The sequence below is a fragment of the Pristis pectinata genome, chromosome 30 (genome assembly GCF_009764475.1).
Source record: "Pristis pectinata isolate sPriPec2 chromosome 30, sPriPec2.1.pri, whole genome shotgun sequence".
Taxonomy (NCBI): Eukaryota; Metazoa; Chordata; class Chondrichthyes; order Rhinopristiformes; family Pristidae; genus Pristis; species Pristis pectinata.
Genome location: NC_067434.1, coordinates 19,964,405 through 19,988,299, shown reverse-complemented (window position 1 = coordinate 19,988,299; position 23,895 = coordinate 19,964,405). Strand labels below are relative to the sequence as shown.

General features: G+C 41.6%; 1 protein-coding gene across 1 annotated transcript in view; it reads left to right on the top strand.

Annotated features, from left to right (window-relative positions):
• Positions 1-23,895, top strand: part of LOC127584756 (calcium-activated potassium channel subunit alpha-1-like) — a 779,405-nt gene that overhangs the window by 604,502 nt on the left and 151,008 nt on the right. The window contains 2 exon segments of the mRNA XM_052041687.1: positions 2,430-2,539; positions 16,167-16,235. Coding sequence (XP_051897647.1) covers positions 2,430-2,539; positions 16,167-16,235 — 179 coding nt within the window.

Below are 23,895 nucleotides of genomic sequence, written 5' to 3'. Positions count from 1 at the left end.
GGGATAAATGTACACAGAGGACCAATATAAGATAGCCTGCATAAAACCTGCAAACTTACCCCTACTGTAAGTGTTGGCAGGAGAATTGGGGGAAGTCAGTGAACATGTAAGAGAGAATAGATTACAGGGAAATAAGAGGGGCAATGGGACCAATAACATAGAGTCAATGGGCTGAATGTCCTCCTTTTATTGCTGTACTAGGTATTCAGTGTCAGAGAGCAAGAAACTGCCCCAAGTTAATGAATGGTTATCAAAAAGCAAAAAAAAACTGTGTATGGTAGAAATCTAAAATAAAAGCAGGAAATGCTGCAGATACTCAGCAGGTCAGGCAGCATCTGTGGGGAGAGAATCCCTTTAACATTTTAGGCTGATGACCTTTCATCAGAACTGGAAAAGTGCATGTTGCAAAGAGCGGGAGGGCACAGAGGAAGAAGGGAACACCAACAAACAAGAAACTGAAGGAACTCAGCAGGTCAGGCAGCATCTGTGGAGGGAAATGGACAGTCGACATTTCGGGTCGAGACCCTTCATCTGGACTCAACATCTGTGATAGGATGGAGACCAAGAGAATTCAGGTGACACAGATACGCACACGCTGCTGCTGCTGCTGCTGCTGACGGAGAGAGGGTGGGGAATGCTCGTTGATCTGTCTGGTTGTCACGTAACTAGAGGGAAATAAATGAAAGCAGAAGGAAACAAAGAAAACTGCTGGAACTGTGAGATGCAGAACACAGCAGTGGTTGGAAATAGGAAATAAAAGAGAATGCTGGAAATACTCAGCAGATGGAGAGATCAAACAGAGTTAATGTTACCAGCCAGTTCTGTCACAAACAGGAAAGGCTGGGTTATCTGAATTTGTTGAATTAAGTATGGAGTCCCTGGGGAGGTGCTATTCCTCAAGCTTGCATAGAGCTTTGCTCAAACAGCATAGGAGGGCCGAAGACAGAGGTGTCAGAGTAGGAGAATCATAATAACAGCAGTAGCTGGAAACTCAATTCATCATTACAACTGAGCAGAAAGGTTCCACAAAGCAGTCACCAATTTGTGTTGGTTTTCTCCAGTGTGGAGGACCTATCACAGACTTTGTTCTCTCCACCACCCCACCCAATCCCCACCACAATTTATCAGCAGCTTCGAACTGGAGAGGCTGGACAAACTTGGGCTCTTTTCTCTGTAGCGGCGGAGGCTGAGGGATGATCTGTTGGAAGTGTATAAAATTATGAGTGGCATAGGTTGGGTGGACAAGCAATATCTTTTTCCTGTTATTGCGCGATCCAATACCAGAGGGCATGCATTTTAAGGTGAGAGGGGGTAGGTCAGAACAGATGTGAGCGGTATGTTTTTTACTGAGAGAGTGGTGGATGCCTGGAATGCATTGCCTGATAGGGTGGTGGAGGCAAATTCGTTGGGGGCTTTTAAGAGGGGCTTGGATGGGCACATGAATGAGAGGAAAATAAAGGGACATGGGCATTCTGTAGGTAGGAGGGAATAGCTATGTCGGCAACAACATTGTGGGCCGAAGGGCCTGTTCTGCACTGTACTGTTCTATGTTTCTAGAACGTGCTTGATTCCTCACTTCTGGTTCTGATGAAAGGTCAACAACCTGAAACGTTAACTCTGATTGTCTCTCCACAGATGCTACCTGACCTGTTGAGTATATCCAGCATTTGTATTTTTATGAATGAATGAGCGTTTCTCCTGATCGGCTCCAGAATGGAGTTGATCTGGGGAGGTTAAGGTTAAAGCTGCAGCTGTCGAACAACGTGCTCAAAGCCCAAGGATAGTGTGGATTATGTGCTTCTAGTTCATTACATCATTGCAAATACTAATCATGACTCAAGCTGTGGCTTATTGTTAACGGGCAGTGATTGTTACAAAGGCAATACTAATGGAACTTCTCTAATCTCATTTTGTTGACAACACGGTGAGTATGATGGAAAGGGGACTGGCATGTGTGATTTTATCAACTTTTATTTCCATGGTTAAGGCACTTTTCAAATTCAAGGACTGCCAATGGAGAAGTAGATAAGACAAGATATCTTTATTAGCCACATGTACATCGAAACACACAGTGAAATGCATCTCTTGCATAGAGTGTTCTGGGGGCAGCCCGCAAGTGTCGCCATTCTTCTGGCGCCAACATAGCATGCCCACAGCTTCCTAACCCGTACGTCTTTGGGATGTAGGAGAAAACTGGAGCATCCGGAGGAAACCCACGCAGACACAGGGAGAACGTACAAATTCCTTTCAGACAGTGGGCTGGAATTGAACCCGGGTCGCTGGCACTGTAAAGCATTACGCTAACCGCTACACTACCGTACCTGCCCCTACACTACTGTGTACCATCAATGCATTGAGAGGACTGGACAAAATCCTCTCGGTTTTCCTGTTATTGGTGGGTCAGTATTCTCTTTCTCTTTCCGTTCTAGATCGAGGAGGATACTTGGCAGAAATACTACCTGGAAGGTGTGGCAAATGAGATGTACACAGAATACCTGTCCAGTGCCTTCATAGGCTTGTCGTTCCCTGCAGTTTGTGAGTAAGTAAAAAAACTCCATGCTCGCCTACTATCACGAAACCTGACGACTAATTCCAGGAAGTGTTAGAACATTCGTCCCACCTGCTGGTCTTGTATCAAACATTCGCTCCAATGATTATGATCGCCACATTGAAATGGTCCCAACCGCTTGGAGAAAGTAACCTAATAATAGAAAGCTGCAGACGCTGGAAATCTGAGATAGCAGCAGAAAATAGTGGAGATGCTCAGCAGATCAGGCAACACTTTGGATTACCAGATGCTGCCTGACCTGCTGAGTATCTCCGGCTTTTTGAGTTTTCATTACCACAGATATCATGGTGGATATGCCTCTAATTGCATTGCGACTCTTAGAACATTGTGGGCAATCATTAGTGTCAAGACGTGAATAACGCATCAGAACAAAGTTTCCTCTTGCAGCTCCAGAGTCAATGGCTGAGAAGTTGATTTGACCTATTCTGCCTGATGCAAAGAATCTGGCCTACATCAATTCAGCTTGAGGCTTGCATGATTATTGCTGAGGACCTCCTTTGTAAGGGCATCCATCCCTGTCCCTATTCTGTAACGAAGTTTGTACTTCACTGTTGCTTATTGCATTGGCCTCTATGTCACTGCCTGTTGGAACTCTGAGTCTGAAAAGTTGTAATGCACCAGGTAGGAAGATCAGATGATATTTCTTAAGGTTGTTGGACTTTGTTGGAACAGTATAGAAGGCCAAAGACAAAAGAGGGAATGGGATGGAGAACTAAAGTGAAAGGCAGCTAGAAGCTCAGAATGGCCCATGTGGATCGAAATTGATTCTAAATGAGTCATAATGAGCTCAGTTCAGTAATGCATTTGAGAACAAGGGAGATATTGTCATAGGTGCATTGAGTATAGAACTGTGTAGATGAACGGATAGATACATTGCGAAGTTGGAGGCTTCAGGAAGGTGAAGCGTTGTCCTCCTGAGATCCAAATACCAATCCCATCCAAACAAATGGAATGATAAATTGTCCCCATCCCTCAGGTGTTGGAGTTAAATCTGACATGCAGTTGGGAAGTCTCATCCTAGTCGTTGGTGCACGGACAGAAATACTGACCTTATCTTCACACGGACAATCTCACTCTGAAGTTGTAAGGAATCGTGTGTGAAATGGAAATCCCACACGAGGGCACAGGCACTAAAGCACACTGCTCCTGACAAATTGTGGGTTACTAAGAGCAGGAAGAAAAAGAGAGACCTTGGAATAGATGCCCACAAAGGTAACAGGATATATGCATAAGGTGATTATGAAGACACTGAGGATACTTGGTGTTAATGGCCAAGGCATTGAAGATTAGGATAGTGAGATTATGTTTGAACTGTGTAAAAACATTAGATAGGCCACAGCTCGAGCACAGTTCTGGTCACCTCAATGAGGAAGGATAACCCAGCTCCAGAGAAGGGACAGAGGATATTTACAAGGATATTGCCAAGGCTGGACTATTGGAAGCATGAGGTGACACATTCTGGGCTGGGTTTGTTTTCCCTGGAACAATGCAAACTGGGGGGAGATTTAATTGAGATGCACAAAATTATGAGTCCTGACAACCTAAACAAAAAAGATATATTTCCCTTCGTGGGGAGCTTGATAACCACGGAGTATCGGTTTAATTGGTGTTGGGATTAGAGGAGAGGTGGGGGAAAAATATTTCACTCGATGAGCAGGGCTGATTGGATCTACAACTCACTGTCCGAAAGGGTGCTAGAGGCACAAACCCTCATCACATATTTCCAGCAGCTGGATGGACTCCCAAGGAGCAGTAACTTGGAGAGTAACGGACTAAGAGGCAGACAATGGATTAACCTGTATAGCTGGGATGAATACAGCAGGAACAATGACCTCTGGCTCTGTTGTACAATGTTATGATTTCTACAACTCTAAAGCAGGAATTCCTGTTATTTAGAAAATGTTCTATTCCCCATGCTATGATTCTCTGTAATGATGACAACAGAATTCACCAAAAATGGTAGGACTGAAGAGAGGAGATCATTGTGTTCTGGCTCCAACCCCAGACCATTTACCCAAGGACACGTCAGGTCCTTTCCAGCTTCATTTCAATTGTTATCGACAGACTTTGACCTGCTCATGCTTTCCGGTCATCAGACCACTGCATGGTGCACAGTGGAGGCTCTTGTCAACCTCCCTTCCCTGCCCAGTGCTGCTCTAACATTCCTCCCACACTCAGACGCTTTGATGTGTGTCTCTCGGCTGGCCCGTGTCCTTTCTGTTGATATTCTGATTGCTCTTAGATCCATCACCGTTCACCAGACACACACATACAGACACATAGCATGCACACATGTAAAAGCCTGTGGAATGGTCTGGATGGCATGCAAACCAAAGCTTTTTACTGTATCTCAGTACATGTGACAATAATAAACCAATTATCAATGAGAAATACATGTGCATGCGCAAACACACGCATGCACATTCAAACAGCCACCTATACACACAAATACACATACACACATACATACACACACACACACCACTTCCTTTACACACACATGACACCCACCGACTCACACTCCCATGAGTACACATACACAGACAAACATACCCGTCAACCTCACATGCATCCTTCCACCCACTCTCCCTCTCGCACACGTGCACGCGCATTCACACACACTCTCTAATCTCCCCTTTCCTCTGTGTACAGCCGTCCTGACTGCACTCTTCTCTCTCGCTATTGTTGCACATTATCCATTTGTCTGTGTAATTAAAAGGCTTGTGAATAACAGTCACACATTAACTGTGACAGCCAATGCATTTAATGTGAGAATGAGCTATTTGTGAGGCACAAGAAAATTATCCATCACACACTTCTGATTGGCTCAAATAACCACTATCTGTCAAGTTAACTATACCAATCCACTCAAAAATGGTGAAATAATTCTTCATAAAACAGAAGTGGAAAAACCACTTACAAGGCGAACATAAGATTGCTGAGCATTCCTGCCTTCCCAGCTTCACAAGCAGAGGTCACTATTTAATATACAAGGTCAATATATATTTGTCGCCAGTGTCAAGTTGCCCATTCTCGCCACTGACCTGCAATGTAACTATGGAATTTCTGATTGTGTATCTACCCTTGTTAATATTGGATCATGATCCTAAAGGCAAGATCTGGGTACCGGCAAGGCCTGGTACTCAGTAATGACATCGCATCTGAGGTGGGGATGTACACCAGGACAATTCACTAACAATAATTCCTGACTTAGCTGGCCGTCAAAGCTTTTAATTTTTCTGAAGATTGCTGAAAACATTAAAAAACATTGAAAATCAATTGAATAATTACATTTGAAAAATAAAAACAGAAGCTCCTGGAAATACTCAGCTGACAGGCAGCATCTTTGGAGCAAGGATCACAGTTAACGTTTCACTGACCCTTCCCAGCCACCATTTTGGATTTTAAATTGAAAATTTATGTATTTAATTAAATTTAAAAAACACTTGGGAATACATTGCAACAATTAAAATTATTTAATTAAGTCAATTTAATATAAATTACTCCGTGCTTACCCAAGAGATACAAGAGACTGCAGATGCTGGAACCTGGAGCAACAGACAATCTGCTGGAGAAACTCAGCTGGTCGAGCGGCATCTGTGGGGGGAAAAGAACTGTTCATGTTTTGGCTTGAAACATTGCATCAGTCTTGATGCAGGGTTTCAAATGTCTACAATTCCTTTTGTCGACATTTCCTTCCCCCCACAGATGCTGCTTGACCCACTGAGTTCCTCCAGCAGATTGCTTGTTTCTCCATACTTACCCTGTTTGCCAGCAGCAGTCCCTCACAATAAAATGAATGGAGTCACTGTTGCTAAACCAGGAATAGTTTCAGAGTTTTGGGCAGCCACCAGATGCTTGCATTCCCCCACTGGATCCCATAAGAAATCCAACATGGGGGAATTGGCAGGCAGTAACAGCCAACAAGCTTGGGGCTAGTGTAAGCAAGCAAGTCCTGAACTTCATGACACTTCCAGAATCACCAGCATTTCTCCATGAGATCTGGTACTGGTATTAGTTAATTATCATCACATGTAATGAGATATAGTGAAAAGTTCTTGTTTCGCATGCCATCTAGACAGATCATAATTAAATCAAGGTAGTAAAAGGAAAACAGAGTATAGTTTATTGTGTTACAGTTGTAGAGAAACTGCATGGCAGGTAGACAAATAAAGTGCAAGGGCCACGACGAGGTAGATTGTAAAGTCAAGAGTTCACCTTTTAGCTTAAAAGAGGCCCATTCAAGAGTCTGATCACAGTGAGATAGAAACTGTCCTTGATTCTGGTGGTACATGCTCTCAAGCTTTTGTATTGTCTGCCTGATGGGAGAGGCGAGAAGAGAGAATGACCGGGGTGAGAGGGGTCCTTGGTTATATTAACTGCTTTCCTGAGGCAGCGGGAAGTGTAGACAGAGTCAATGGAGAGGAGGCTGGTTTCCGTGACAGGCTGGGCTACATTCACAACCCTCTGCAATTTCTTGAGGTCTTGGGCAGAGCAGCAGTGAAACATCTGGATAAGATGCTTTCTATGGTGCATTTATAAAAATTGGTAAGCGTCATTGGGGGCATTCCGAATTTCCTTAGCCTTCTGAGATTGATGTGCTTTCTTGGCCATAGGGTCCACATAGGTGAACCAGACAAACTGCCCATAGGCATTTTATCTCCTCCACATTAGGCAGCTTGGTAGCAAGCTGGGTTGGTTTGCCAACAGCCCGGCCAAAGGTGTTGGATATTGGCCTCCAAACTAGTGCCCAATCTCAGATGGGTTGGAGAAGGAGAGAGTGAGTCAACCTCTGAAAGATGTATCCTACAGGCTAATTTTTGAAAGTCACTTCCAGAAAAATATTTATTACCACCTTGACTTACAAAATGGCACCAAGCAGTAACTTAATACTCTTAAAATAACCCAGTATTTCCCTTTTCTTTACACGCCATGTTAAGAAAACAGTGAAATTTAAGGTGGGAATAGGAATGCAATAAATTCCCATTCAAACTGCTGTGAAAGGTTCAGGAACTTAGCTAAAATTATCTGGATTCCAAATTGTGCAGCTGTATGTAATGCCTAGATTAAATAGTCCTTGTTCAACTGAGCACGTCGTCAGAAGTGATGGCCAAGTTATTCCCTGGGTCGGGGCAAAATTGATGAAGAAAATGAAGGGGGAATCAAATTCAATTGAGCACAACAAATAGAATTGAATTGGGTTTCCCAGGGTAAAGGGAGTGTATGAAAGCAGTAAAGCCTCTGCATGGTAATTACAGTTCAGAGTTTGGATTTCCCCTGGGGAGTTGCTGATTACTTTATTACGAGAGTAATGTTCTTACGCCAAATAACAGTCACCCTGTCATGGTAATGGCTGCTTGGGAAACTGGAATCATCTGTTCTCATGGGGTTAATGAGATTTAAACAAGGAGGAGATTTTATTGTCGACTAATGATGCACTGCCATAAGGAAGTGATGATCAATGAATGCAGATGTTCTAATGAGATTTAGGAATAGCCTAAAAGTCTTCGCTTGACACATAGGTTTTGCCTAGAGACTCAATTATCCTGTTTTCTAGTTTAAATTAAAGAGACCTCATTATTCATGCTCTTATGTCCTTGCTAGTGTTAGATGGATAACGCTATCCAATTCTCTTTAATTAAGCCCTATGATAATCAATATGTCCTTTTGTATATTGTTGTGCAAATTAATCCGTTAACATTACAGTAAATACAGCTGTTTTATGGACTAATGTTAGGGAGAAGAAAGATATAATTAAACAGATGAAAAGTTTTAAAAAGGCAAGTACTAAAACCGATTACTTCCAAAATGCCAGCTTGATTCATGGTCAATTCTTTGTGATTTGTCTTCCAAACAGTTGGGATTCTGTGCCAGGCACCTCAACCAAAATAATCCATCACATAACCAGCTGTAAATGGGGACTGTTAGGATTATTCTCAGGTTATTTTACTGCACCACATATAGGGGCAGATTTTCAGATGACTCCAAGATGACAGTCCCCCTGCCCAGGTGCCAGGCTGCTTCTACAAGTGTGGCCCTGGCACAGTCCTCCCGCTGGGATCCTGGGTTTCGTCGTGATGTGATTCAACAAAGGGACCGTCTCAGCCGAGGCAGCCAGCTGCAATCATAGAAGAGCTCCGACAGCCGGTGAAACCCCCGCCATCTCTCACTGCCCCCGGTTCATCAGCTGTCTAAACTATCTTTGAAAAAGAAAGTTTGTGAATCACTTTAACTTTTAAACATTCAAAAACACCCGGAAACCATTAAAAAAATTAATATAACATTAAACATTTTAAATTATTAAAATGTAATTTTAAAAAATTAAATCACTGAAGTAACACTCACACATACTTAAAACCAATTGAATACATTTAAGTTAACTGAACTAAATCAAGTAAAAAGGTCTACTTACTGTCCTTGTGACAGTCATTTCTTCCCATTGCTTTTAATGGGCTCGCTCCAGGTCTGACCCGCAGGTTCAGTGAGCAGAGTTAGGATGTTGGCACAGGGCTATCACATTGCACTCCAATAGGAGTCCATCCATTCAGCAGTTTAGGCAGCACAGACAGAAGTGTCATCTTAAACCCATGCCATGACTTACATGGGTAAGTCCTGGCAAAAATGCTGGCACCTCTTTGGAAGATCTGTCCAGTTTCAAAATCTTCACAGCCTCACAAAGTCCACCAAGGTCATAATTCTGCAAGGTGCTGTTGGGGGCAGGGAGGCGAGGGGTGATGCTTGCAGGAAGTGTTAAAGAGAAGCAGTAATTACCAAAAACAGAACATGCCTCATCCTATGAAATGGGGCAGCCTATCAAAAATGCCACACTGGACCCAGAATCAGAATCAGATTTATTATCACTGACATATGACGTGAAATTTGTTGCTTTGAGGCAACAGTGCAGTGCAAAGACATAAAAATCTATAAATTACAAAAAGTACGAAAAGAAGGAATAATGAGGTAGTGTTCATGGGGAAGAAGCAGTTCCTGAATCGTTGAGTGTGGGTCTTCAGGCTCCTGTACCTCCTCCCCGATGGTGGTAGCGAGAAGAGGGCACGTCCCAGATGGTGTGGCTCCGTAATGATAGATGCCTCCCTCTTAAGGCGCTGCCTCTTGAAGATGTCCTCGATGGTGGGGAGGGTTGTGTTTGTGACCCGTTGGATTTGTGAAAGGAGGAAAGGATACAGCTCAGGACTCCAGGCACAGGACCTCCATTTTAACAAGAAGTTGGAGCATTCAATAATGTGCAAATATTGATATTGCTCTGGAGTTTCAGCGAGAATAGATTGTTAAATGGAATAAATGTTGAATAATGTCTGCTTTGGGAAGCTTTTGAGGTCAATAATGTAAGGTTATAGTACAAGATATAAGATATCATATCATTGTTTATTACTAATTTTACTTTGGCTAAAAGAGTTAAAGCATAGAGTCATACACATGGAAATGGGCACTTCGGCCCAACTGGTCCATGCAGACCAAGGTTCCCAGCTAAACTAATCCCATTGATCTGCATTTGACCCATATCCCTCTAAAGTCAAAGTCGAGTTTATTCTTATATGCACAAGTTCATGTATGCACAGGTGCAATGAAAAGCTTACTTGCAGCAACATCACAGGCACATAGCATCACATAAGCAGCATTCACAAGAAAAACAAAAATGAAACATAAATTATACACAATTTTTATAAGAAAGAGCACCATTAAACAAAAAAATAGTCTATTTTAGTGCAAACTGGTCACAGTGTTGCTAAACTGTAGTGATTAGGGTCACCCATCTATGTACCTGTCCAAGTACCTTTTAAATATTGTTAATGTACTTGCCTCGACCCCTTCCTCTGGTAGCTCATTCCATATACTGACCACCCTCCGGGTGAAAACGTTGCCCCCCAAAATCTCTCCCCTCTTGCCTTAAACCTATGTCCTCTAGTTCATGATTCCCCAACCCCGGGGAAAAAACTGTGCACATTGACCATATCTATGCTCCTAGGCTGAAGAAAACTTTGATGGTTTTCCCTTAGGCTAATGAAATTAAGGGTGACTGATTTAAGGCATTTAGTAATCGCAGGCTTCCATATGTAGAGATGTTTCTTCCTCTGGTAGGAGATTCCAAAACAAGGGGACACAATATTTAATCTTGAGGCACTTGTTTCTTGTGAAGGTAGTGGAAATCTGGAATAGGCTGTCCCAAGAGGCTGTGGATGTTTGGTCCCATTGAAATTTTCTGGACTGATCCTTTTTTATCATTGAGTCATACAGCATGGAAACAGGCCCTTCAGCCTAACTCATCCATACCGACCAAGATATCCATTTGGACTCGCTCCATTGCCTGTGTTTGGCCCATGTCTGTCTAGGCTTTTCTAATCCATCTACCTTATCCAATGTCTTTCAAACATTGCAATTGTACCCACCTCTACACCTTCCTCTGGCAGCTCGATCCACATATCAATAACCCTCTCTGTGGAAAAACTTGCCCCTCAGTTCCCCTTTAAATCTTTGTCTTGTCACCTTAAACCTTGTACTAACTCAATACACTGTTGTAATGAAATGACGTGTATGGATAGCATGCAAAACAAAATTTTTCACTATACCTTGCATCTTATACTCTCCTAACCTGGGAAAAAGACTGTAAGCATCCACCTTGTCTATGCCCCTCATGATTTTATATACCTCTAGAAGGCCACCCCTCAGTCTTCTATGCCCCAGGTTAAAAAGAAGTCCCAGCCTATCAAGCCTTTCCTTATAACTCAAGCCCTCCAATCCAGTAACATCCTTGTATAGGATCGGTGTCAGAATGGAACTAGAGTTTTTGCTACAGGTCAGTCACGAATATAATTAACGTTGGAATATGATAGTGGACCCTTCATGTACTACAATACAACACCAAGTTTCAAGACTTTAAGACAAGAATGATTTTTTTTAAATATCAGGGTGATTAAAAATCATGATTAGCTTTGAGTTTAAATTGATAATTTAGTTATCCATTGAGTTTTATTTCAATTTACTTTTATTAACTGTTACCTTTTGAATACTTGTGAGAGTTCAGCTATAAACATCATATTATTGACCGAAGAATTCTGAATTTAATTTTATGTGATGATCATTCTTCATATTCTGGTTCAATACTTATTGGTTAATTAATAATGATAGTATAGCTAAATAGAATTGATTTTCAGCTTTCTTGTCAAGTGTATTTGAGTGACGAGATTTAAGAGAGCACAATGATGGATGACAGGATCAGTGTGGGACATATATACTTGGTGCTTTGTGCTTGTTAATTGACAAGCAAGTTGATATACAGGACCAGAAATTAAGTGGCTAATCATTTTATATTTTGATCGATTCTATGTTGAGGTGCTTCAGTTTTATTGGATATGCATTCAGAAGTGTTTATCATTGTCCCTTATACAATAAGGATGGGCAATAAATGCTGTTCCTTACCAACGAAGCCTTCGTCCCATAAATGAATGAGAAAGAAACACTTAACAGATTGACTGGTTTGTGAACACACCTTACAGTTGTGTGGATTAAAGGGAAATAGAATGAACATTAGCACATTTTAGAACATAAGTATGAATTTCTGGTACACTATGGCACACACCTGATGATACAGTCTGCTCCAGAGATCAACTGCCCAGTGATAGGTCATGATGACATCTGTCTCATTGGATCTGAGGTTAAACCATATTCTGTTCTGGTCTAGGCTACACCAGCTGCATTGAGCAGCAGATCAGTTTGGTGGGCCTTCCTTTACATGTGTTAGTCATACTGTTACGTACCAGCAACGATAGAAACACAATGAGCCATGTTTAAATGTTAGAATCTATTTATTAATAACTACTTGTAATAATAAGAGAAATAAAAACGCTAGATTATTAAACATTGTCCCCAAAATAAACTTGAAGTGTGTGTGTGGCAAGTTCCCAAACACCCAAGTCTAGGAACAGTTCTCAAAGTTCAGTTCAGCAATTCATGAAGCAATACGATGAGCAAAGGTTTCTGAAAACCACAGTAGAACGTAGAGAGAATATAGAGAGCAGTTTACGAACTCCACAAGTTCCAACCAATACGACACCGTGATCGCCGAAGAACTCTGTTGCTTTTAGTCAGAGATTTCTGCCACTTCGAGGGCACTCGAGATGTGGCTGCCCACAGATATACCTGCTTTCCAGTACAGGGTAACGGCAAAGTGGACTCCACGGATTGCTCCACAAATATCCATACATGGATTTGTATAGTGACACTCACAACAATTGTCCATCACTCATAGCCACAGAGACACTGGCAGTCAGTGTTCCCAACTCACTCACTCACTCACACTCTCTCTCTCCCTCCCTCCCTCCCCCTCCCCCTTCCTCTCCCCTCTCCCTCCCTCCCTCTCTCCTGCTCTCCCTCTCTCCCTCTCCCTCTCTACCCCATCTCCCTCTCCCATTTGTCTGTGCAACTGCCAGTACGCTTCAGTTATAGTCTTTCTTTTCCCTCACAGTAGTCAGAAACAACCTCATACACACTACTACACTACTGTCCCAGGTGCCATGGCTCGTAACAATACACACGAGTTCTTCCTTCAGCACGACTCACTTAGAGTCATAGGGTAACACAGCATGGAAATGGCCCCTTCGGCCCAACTGGTCATGTCGACCATGGTGCCCACCAAGCTAGTCCCATTTGCCCGCGATTGGCCCATATCCCTCTAAACCCCTCCCTTCCATGTACTTATCTAAATGTCTTTAAATGTTGCTAACATCTCCATCACTGTTGCATTTATGCAGGCACCCCTGATTGTCCCGAAACATCTGAGGGCACATCACTGGAACATAATCAGACCAAGAACTTAGCCAGACTTTGCAACTATGCCCTGGAGATGTCTATCATGTCTGTAGATTTAGGAGAGTTCATGATGTCACTAAGCATATATTGTATCCACCAGCAGTCCATATACTTGCCTGACTGCACATTAGTTATAAGTAGCTTGTTCTAGGTAATGAAGTTGTTCTTCACTTCCATTACGGCAAGACACATAGGAAGACAGTAACACCACCTGTGATGCTAGCAACACAATGACCGAGGACCTGGTCAAAGAGAGAGATCTAGAGCAGCTTTTAAAGGATGTAGCAGAGCTGGTACAGTAGAGATGTTGAAGAGAATTCCAGAGTTTACAGCAGAAGTGGTTGCAAACTTGTAGCCTTAGTTTAAGACTGCTTCTATTTGGAAAAACCCCGTTCTGTATTACTTTGCAGAAGATGGACAAAGTATCAACACAGAGCAGTATAGTTCTGGAATACACAGCCCTTTCTCTCATGTCCATGTCTAACCCAGCCCCATCCACGGTGCTAGCTGTTTCTCTTCAAGGTAGGGAGGGGAGAGCAGACTGAGATCCACACCCATGCTTTTACAGTTTGTCACCAGCAAGCCAGGAGGATTCTAAAGATTGTATTTTCTGTTTACTCATAATTGATTTTACAAACTCCACGCAGAACTCTAGAGTCAAAGTCAAGTTTATTGTCATATGTACAGATACATGTGTGCACAGGTGCAATGAAAAACTTACTTGCAGCACCATCACAGGCACATAGCATCACATAAGCAGCATTCACAAAAAATGAATCTCTAGTGAGATCAGAGCAATTTTTTTCTAGATATGGCTCTCGCTGACAAGGTTAGCAATGCTGCAGATCTCTAATTACCCTCGGGAAGGTCATGGAGGGTCAGACTCTTGAACTGCTGCAGTAACACAGCTTTGTGGCTTGTTGGGTCGTTTCAGGGGCAGTTAAAGGCCTGTCACATTGCTACTGATTTGGAGTCACACAGACCAGACCGTAAAAAGGGTGGAAGCTTTCCTCCCATGAAGAGTGAATTAGTTTTTTCTTAAGTTTTAATTCCAGATTATTTAATTAACTGAAGTTAAATTCCATACCTCTGTGCTGGGAGTTTCTGGATACTTAGCCCAATCCTCTGGATCACTAGTGCGGTATTTTAACCATTGCACCTGGCATCCTATCATGTCTGGGACATGAGCCTTGCATTGACAGAGCCTGCAGAATGTAGTTACGAAGTATGTAGGATCCTCGTCTTAATAAGCAGCTTCATGGAGTACATGAGCAAGGAAGCTGTAAACCACCACTGCATCTGATGAGGGATCATTGATGTGAACCACTAACTCAGTTTGTCCCTCCGCAGCTGCTCCCTGACCTGCTGAGTGTTTCCTACATTTTCTGATTTTATTTCCTATTTCCAGCACCTCCAAGTTTCTTGCTTTCTCGTGGCTGTAGAGATGTGTTTATTTCTGGGCGCAACACCCTAGGAAAGATGGAAAGGATTTCGAGAAGATATAAAAGACATCTACCAAAATTATTCCAGGGATGAGGGACCTTAGTTATTATTTACTGAAAAGGACACAGAAGGAATGCCGTTTGCCCCATCAGGTTCATGCCCAGCTCCCAAACGAGCAATCCCATCAGTCCATTCCCCACATCCTTATGTCCCTGCAGCCCTGCAACTCATTCTCCCGCAAATACCTATCAACTCCCCTTGGATTCTTTGCCTTTTATCTACTCCATGGGGTAATTCACCTTCCAGCACATCTTTGGGATATGGGAAGAAACCAGAGCATTCACTGGAAGCCCACACAGTGATGAGGAGGACATGTAAACTCCACACAATCAGCAGTATCAGACACCATTCCCTGGAGCGATGAGGTTATATGAATAAACTGGAGAAGCTGGGATTGTTCTTGAAACAGAGATGTTTGCATAGCCATCTGACAGGGTTATTTTAGAATATGAAGGGTATAGACAGGGTACATGGAGAGAGGCTTCTTCCATCAGTGGAGGAGCCAAAAACCAGAGAATGTAGAATGAAGATGATTGGCAAAGGAACCCCCCAAAAATGACATGAAGCAAAACTTTTTTAGACATCGAGTGCTTAGGGTCTGAAATTCACTGCTGGGGGTTGTAGTGGAGGCAGATTCAATTGTAAGATTCAAGATGGAGCTGGATAAGTATCTGAACACAAAACGTTGCCAAGGGAACTCTTACAGAAGGTATTGAGGGTATTGGTTTATTGATGTCACATGTACCAAGATATTGGTATTGGTTTATTATTGTCACTTGTACCGAGGTACGGTGAAAAACTTGTCTTGCATACCAATCGTACAGGTCAAGTCATTACACAGTGCAGTTACATTGAGTTAGTACAGAGTGCATTGAGATAGTACAGGGTAAAAACAATAACAGTACAAAGTGTCACAGCTACAGAGAAAGTGCAGTGCAGGTAGACAATAAGGTGCAAGGTCACAAGGTAGATCATGAGATCAGAGTCCATCTCATCGTATAAGGGAACCATTCAATAGTCTTATCACAGTGGGGTAGAAGCTGTCCTTAAGCCTGGTGGTACGTGCCCTCAGGCTCCTGTATCTTCTACCTGATGGAAGAGGAGAGAAGAGAGAATGATACAGTGAAAAGCTTCTGTTTGCAAGCCATCCAGACAGGTCATTTCATAGATGTAATGGACCGAATGGCCTCTTTTCACACTGTAAGCATTTCTGATGTGCAAATGTCCAGCTTCTTGAACTAACTGGTCACTTCTCCTCCTCACTTAGGCTGTGCTTTGTGAAGCTGAAGCTGTTACTGTTGGCCATAGAATACAAATCAGACACAAGGGAAAGCAGGTGGGTACCACAACCTTCACTATGAACTGTGAGTATTAACTGGATCACCATCTTCCTCATGGACAAAACATCAAGAGAGCACTAAACGTCAACAAAGGCATTCAGTCATTGCCAAAAACCCAGCATCTTTTAATCCCCTCTCACATTGGCAGTTTAAATCAGATTAAATACCTTCTAGAGCCTTTATATGGCTGTTGCCAGTTTCAGTTGCAGTCATTTAAAGTGGTGAACAAAGGATATGAAAGGCTCTTGTGGCTGAAATAAAATGATGACTGGCTCTTGATGGCTCTTTGAAGAATTGGGTCTTCCTAAGCCATGTTATTGTAAAGCTAACGACATTGGAGCATTGGTGCTGCCAAGAATGTCCTCATATATTCAGATTGTGATTGGTCTGATCATTGTCAATGCAGTGGTCAAGGGTCGGTAACCAGAAAATAACTACCAGACCATCAGAAACAAAGCATTCTTTCAAATGTCAGATTTGTTGGCTGTATCAGTATTAGTCCTCGTGATCTAATTGTTGCCCTCGCAACATTTCCTTAATGCAACACATTTGTTTTGACTGATCAACTACGAGCAGATATTAGATCAGGATTTTTTTTTAGCAACTACCTGTTTGATTCCTCTTTGAAAAGCCCAACAAGTGTATCTTTAATAACACGAGAAACATTAGTGAAGTCACATCTGTGCCACTGTGACTCACCAGTGACTTGTAAAACACTGTGGGGAGAAATAAACCTTTGTTACAGGAGATAACTTATAAAGGACTAAGAAGAGGTCAGATACTGAAGAAGAACACCCACAGGGGAATAGGAGGCTGGCGGTGTAGCTTTTTTATTATTGTATCCAAAAGAATCCTGACTTCCTATCACATCGATCTTGTCCCAATTATTGCCAACTGGAAGATTGTGATCTTACAGACACATGTTAATAAAGCATTTTCATCCATTATATCTGAGGACGGTTAAATGGCAAAGCTTTAACATTCTTCAAAGTGTGCCATCAATTTAATTCAAAAACTCCCCCACATTTCAAAGAGGCTTATTTAGTTCCTTTTGGACTCTGTTGTTAATAATATATGCTGTCCAGGAACTTACATTTAATGTATAGGTGACTCCAGGGTGTTCTTGTTACATCACGGTTATTGGTTCCCTAAGAATATAAGGAGCAGGAGCAGGATTTGTCCATACAGCCCCTTAAGCCCATTCTGCATTCAATAAGATCATGGCAGATCTGAGATCTTGGCCTCAGGACCACGTTCCTGCCTGATCCCCACAACACTTGACTCTTCTAGTGAACATAATGGATGATCCTTACTGCCTGTAGACCATCTGAGGTGCTCTACTAGCACAACCCAACCATCGGCAGCTCACAACACACCCAGTAGCAGTTCATATTGTGCCCACACCAGGTCATGTGCCTGCTGAAGTCTTGCCCAATGCCCCTATGTTACCCAGAGCCCAGTGGAGCCTTACTTCCACTTTACACTGAATAGGAAATGAAGCAAGATATTATGTATCTCATTCTGCAAGTGCATTCGGATATAGCTGCCATGACATGCGAAAGAGGATAAACGCTACTGATTTAAGCTCAGTTAATGTAGTACAAACCACTTAACAGAGCAGCATCATGTTAAGCAAACTGCTCTTTAATCCAGTCATTTGCATTAAGCAAACATTATTGATCCAATACTGATTCTCAGTTGGTCGTAATATGTAATGCTGGTTCTCAAGAACTACAATCACAGCCATGGTTAATTGTTAGGTGCTGAAGTTAAGTCCAATAACTCCCTCGAATGTGGTACACTGCCTAGCAGCAACTTGTTGAAAGAACCAAGTGGGTGACCACTTAAACACTGCCCAAACTGAGAAGAAAGTGTGCTTACCCATACCAAAAGTGTATGTCCAACTGCAGTTGGCCAATCCAATTCGTGCTGTAGTACAGGCTAAGGGTAACATTGGAGAAGGCATAGGAGAAACCATGCTTCCATTGCTCAAACTCAGAAGTCCACGTTAGATCCAGTTTCCTGCCATGTGTTCCTACATAACTCTTCGGCTGCTCTGCTCATCACAAAGCCAGAACATTAGCTTGCAAGAGAATTGTTCACCAAATATCCCAAAGTTCCAATGCTGAAGGGTTCACGTAACTTTTTTTTTAATCAAAAGGTAGCTCTTGCCTGAATAACTTTTTAGAATAGTGTGGCTTAGCATTTGCACCAGGAACTGTCTTAATTTTACTTAAAATTGACATTAACCTTCTCAATATTACATACATCAAACACTAGGAAGACATAATGAACTGCTCACATGAAGTACTATGTATCAGCCAACACTAATTAGAAGGTCTAATCATCTTCTCACTGTCATTATGTGTCCAATGTTATACACCCACCTAATGTAAAATATATTTCTGGTCTATCCATTTCCATTAAAGACAAAATTGACAGATTTCCAGGTTACAGAAAATTCTGTAAAGCCTAATTTTTGTGTAATGTGGAGGAAAAGTTCACCATAAGTCTTTTAACTGAGGAATATATTGGAAAACGCAGCAGCATCTCCAGTTAGGAGAGGCATTAGGTTAATATTCAGGTTGGTTCCTTCATAACAATGAAAGTCATGCCCAAAATATCAATTCCATATTCAGATGCTAAGCAAGGTGCAATTTCTGGCATTTCCTGCTTTGTATTCATTGGTTACTTTTCCTAAAGGTTTTAGGGGCAGTTTAACAGTGGGATTAGAAGTAATCAAGACTATCACATTTAAAAGGCAGCATGGACTGATCTTTGTGTTGAAATCATGAGCACAAGCAGAAGAGATTGACAAGCTCAGTGACACATTGAACCTGAGATTTATTAATGCCCTCAACAGTCATGAACACTGTTTTGCCAAAATGTATCAGATGGCGAAGTTCATTAGAGCTGCTAAGTAGCACGGTGGATACTTGTTTCAGTATCAATTGGAATGTAAAGATTTATTTCTTTAAGTCTTTCAAACTGCTGAGAAGGTTGAGCAATATTCAGATTATATGTTCCTGTTGCCAGGATTTTGTCTTTTTTTTGCTGTTTTCTTATGTTCATGTTTTCAAAGAAGCAAAACTATTTTCTTTGTTTTATGTTTGCCAAGTTGGATCGTTTCCTTTGTTTGATGTTGTGAGCTGTTTGTTTCTAAATGGCGTTTGATTGAATTGTTTTCTTGTTGTTTACAGAGGTGCCAAGCGGTAAAGCCCTCTTCATTTACTTTCCAACCAACCTTAAACTTCATTTCAGATCTTTACTTCTCCCCTCTACTGGTCTTATTTTTCAGAGAGCTCATTTTTTTAAAACTCTTCCCAAATCAGCAGAATCATACTAAAACATATCAAAAATAATATATCTTTAGTCAAGATCTTGCTGACTCAGCCCCCTGTCCGAAATTGCCACTCATGGACCCCAAACAACTGTGTTTACCTGGTCCAGACCTAAACAGCCAATCTCACTGGCCCTCCATATCCAGGACTCCCCTACTGTAGTGTGTACAAATAAGTAGGTTGTGGACAGTGCCATGTGGAGACTTCACCCCAAAACTGTTCTGTAAGCTTTGGCAGCTGGAAAAGCCTATTTACCAATCTCTCTTGCGCCAGTCTTAAGGATTGAGTTATTCTTAGGCACAAGGGACTGCCAATGCTGGAATCTGGAACAACAAACAGTTTGCTGTAGGAACTCAGCAGGTCGAGCAGCATCAGTGTGGGGGAAAAGGAATTGTCGGAACTGATGCAGGGCTTCAACCCGAAACATCAACAATTCCTTCCCCCTCCCCTACAGATGCTGCTCGACCTGCTGAGTTCCTACAGCAGACTGCTTGTTGCTTGAGTTAGTATTAATTGTTTCTACTGATGAAATTTTTTTTCAAAAAAGATCACTATTTTAAAAATATAAAGCTAACTAAAAGGCACACGAATGATTGAGAACATAAAGTAAGTTGAGATGATTAAAGAAAAGTAACTCATTCTCTCCTTTCCCTATCATCTCTAGTGACACCAATGGCATCCTATGCTTGATCTGAGAGGCAGGGCCCCTGCGTAAATGATGGGGAATCTCAGCAGGACTGGCTGACAGATCACACAATTGGCATCCCGAATGCATGAGTTCCCTCAGCAAGATCCAGCCCAAGAGAGCGATAGTGTTTTTTCCTTCTATTTATTTTTATGTAGCGAAAAATAATGTTATATTTTCTAAATGGTCCATTATTGTTGTATCACAGATTGTCTCAGACCGTTTCATTTTAAGACCTTTGCTACTCTGAAGTTTTATTCCTCCCTTCTTACCCAGCTCCACCCCCAGATGCCAGTCAGCCAACATATCCTAAGCTGTCTCTCCCTTTGCCTTCAGATTCCACACACGCTGTGCTTCATGTTGTCTATGGATTCACTGAAGAATGGTCACAAATCAAGTCGTCAATTAATGCATTTGATGATATTGATTTTATTTTAATAATAATTTTAAGCAGACCTTGAGGATAACTGACCACATCTTGGACTCGTGCATTCAATGCACCAAACAGTAGGGATGGCCCCTTTTTTGACCATGCCATTGCAAGTCCTCCACAGATACAAGTTGTCCCCCAAGCACTCAAGGCCACTGCTCATAATCTGATCCTATTTGTTGCTTTACATTGAGTGAAATATAAATGCATCATATAACTTAGTACCTTGACAGTCTCCAGTTATCCCAAAGTCACCCATTAAGAATTTTATTGAAATTATTTTTTTTAGTTTTTTTTTTATTGAGCTTTATTTAATTGATAACCCACCCAGCCAACTGCTTCTCTTTATTTCTCAAACTGACCCTTCTCCTCTGCTTTGTGTCTGGCCTCACCCCACCCCCTCCCTGCTTTGTCTATCTCAGTGCTTGTGTGCTGTGGTCTACATTACAACAAAAGTAAGAGGGCTTCCCATCACTTCGTCCTTCAGTCATCCAACGGCATTTACTGCAGTCTCACCTAGAATGCAATGGATGCACCTCTACTTTTGGAGTTGTTTGTTGTTCTGTGTGTGTGTGTGTGGTGCCACTGAATGGAGCCTACTCCACCCTGACAAAAACTTGCTTCCAGGATTCCTCCATAATTTTCTGGTTAAAATTTAATCTGTTAATCATTCAATTGTCTGAAGAATTTTCTGATATATGGAAATCATCACCGTAGCTGGGTTTTATTAATTTATATTCTAATTACAATGTCAATGGAATATTGGATTGAGTCTGCAGAATTCTGATTCCTACTCTTGAAGAAAAGCTTACATGAGAGCAGCAATGTGTACACTGGTGAATAGGATAGACACACACACACACACATTCTATCTGGTAGTAGAACCTGAGCCTGTTTAAGGTTTAAGATTTAAACTAGACAAAGCTGATACTAATGTGCGATGATGTGACAAGTTATTATATAAATGAAAGTGTGTTTTTTATTAGTTGCCACAGAATTATTTCATTTCAAGTAAATCCACTTTGAGTACTTCCCAAAGTGAATGAATATTGACAGCTTTTTGATATTTTAGTACATGCACTGCATTAAATCCAATAATAATGTGTAGCAGAAAATGCTGGGATGTGCAGCATCTAAAGAATGTTATTACTACTACTTCTTATAATAACATTGTTTAACCCTGATCAACTTCAATTTCTGCCTTAAAAATATTGCAGATGCTGGCAATCTGAAATAAAAATAGAAAACGCTGGAAATACTCAGCAGGTAGGAAACATCTGTGGAAAGAGAGGCAAAGGACTCTTATCCAGTTCTTTGACCTGAAATATTAACTCTGTTTCTCATTCCACAAATGCCGTAAGATCTGCTAAGTGTTTCCAGCATATTCTGATTGCATTTAATATCTACCAGGACCCTGGCATGATTTTTATTTTTTTCTCTTTAATACTGCAGAGAAAAAAAATTTAAGTGCAACATTTCCGTGTTATTCCCAGCAATATTGAAAGTTGGAGAGCCTACACATTTGATTAACCAGGGACGTCAATTGTAAATTTTCTACCTGTTAAAAAAGCCGTGAGGAAGTACAGTAATTAACCAGATACCTGCAGACTGACATAATCAGACTTAAGAATCACTTAGTGAATTAGGTAATTAAGCCTCACAATCAGCATGACAAGTTGGGCTGTTTCTCACCTGTTGGAAGTCAGCCTGAATGAGTCTCAGATTTCAGCATGGTTTATTATGTGGAACACCTTGAGACCTTCTGATAATTTGAAGATGCGTCACACAAATGAAGGTTTGTTTTCCAATTAGTTGCTGCCAAATTATTATTCCATTCCGAATAAATCCTTGGTGTTTTTTAAGGCATGGGGTGCATTACATTTCACAGATTCCATGTGGAAATGCAACAGAATTTTTTTAACAAAAGGCGGAGAATGCTGAAAATATGCACTGTCTGAAGATTGTGGGGAAGCAGTTTAGTGAAGTGGGGTGGGGTGAGGGGAGGGGTGGTTAGGTCTGGTCAGGTCTGGTCAGATAAGGAAACAAAACCAGGCTGAAGTTGGAGAGAGTGAGTAGTCAGGATAAAATGTTAAATGATTTGCAAACTGCTTAAAGGAAAAGCAGTTTTGCATTGGATGAAATACAAAGTGATCTCAATGGCACAACAGAGAGAATATAGAATTGCTTCAAAGTCATAACAAGATGATCAAGGAGATGGTAAGGGAAAGGAAAATCTTACATAAGATTTAAAAGTATTCAGAGCACAGATTAGTCTTCATCTTATAAACTCGATCTGCAGTATTTTAATTGTCTTTATACCTGCGCAGAATGATTTTGATGTAAAAGCAGCTTCACCATTCGATTTAGTAATGTCCATTAGTAAAAATGTTTATTTCTGCCTTGGTTTAGGAATGACCATGAGTATAAGGGGTTACTTCCAATCTATTTTAGTAATATCCATGAATAAAAGAGTTTATTCCTGTCCAGTTTTAGTGATGTCCATGAGGAAAAGGAGTATATTTTGCCATGTTTTAGTAATGCCTTTTAGTAAAGGGGTTAATTTCTGCCTTGCATCTAATGAGGGAAATGGACAGTCGACATTTCACTGGTCCAGATGAAGGGGCTCAACTCAAAATGTCGACTGTCTATTTCCCTCCATAGTTGCTGCCTGACCCGCTGAGTTCCTTCAGCATCATAAGACCATAAGACAAAGGAGCAGAAGATGGCCATTCTGCCCATTAAGTCTGCTCTGCCATTCTATCATGAGCTGATCCATTCTCCCATTTAGCGCCACTCCCCCACCTTCTCACCATAACCTTTGCTGCCCTGGCTACTCAGATACCTATCAATCTCTGCCTTAAATACACCCAATGACTTTGCCTCCACAGCCGCCCGTGGCAACAAATTCCACAGATCCTGTGTGTTGTTCCAGATTCCGGCATCTGCAGTTTCTTGTGTCTCCATCTTAATTTCTGCCCTGTTTTGTTTTAGTTACTGAGATCAATTGAGAAGCAAAGTCCACAGTACAGGATCCTAATGATGTTGTAAAGAATAAAGCACATGGATAATTGAAAAATATAAGCAAACTAACAGTAAAAGAATGAGATCACGGGGTTAGGAAAAGGATAAGATTTGTTAATCACATCAAGCATCCTTGCTACGTTCCATTTTACCCAGGTTGAGAAGGTGCTCCTTACTGG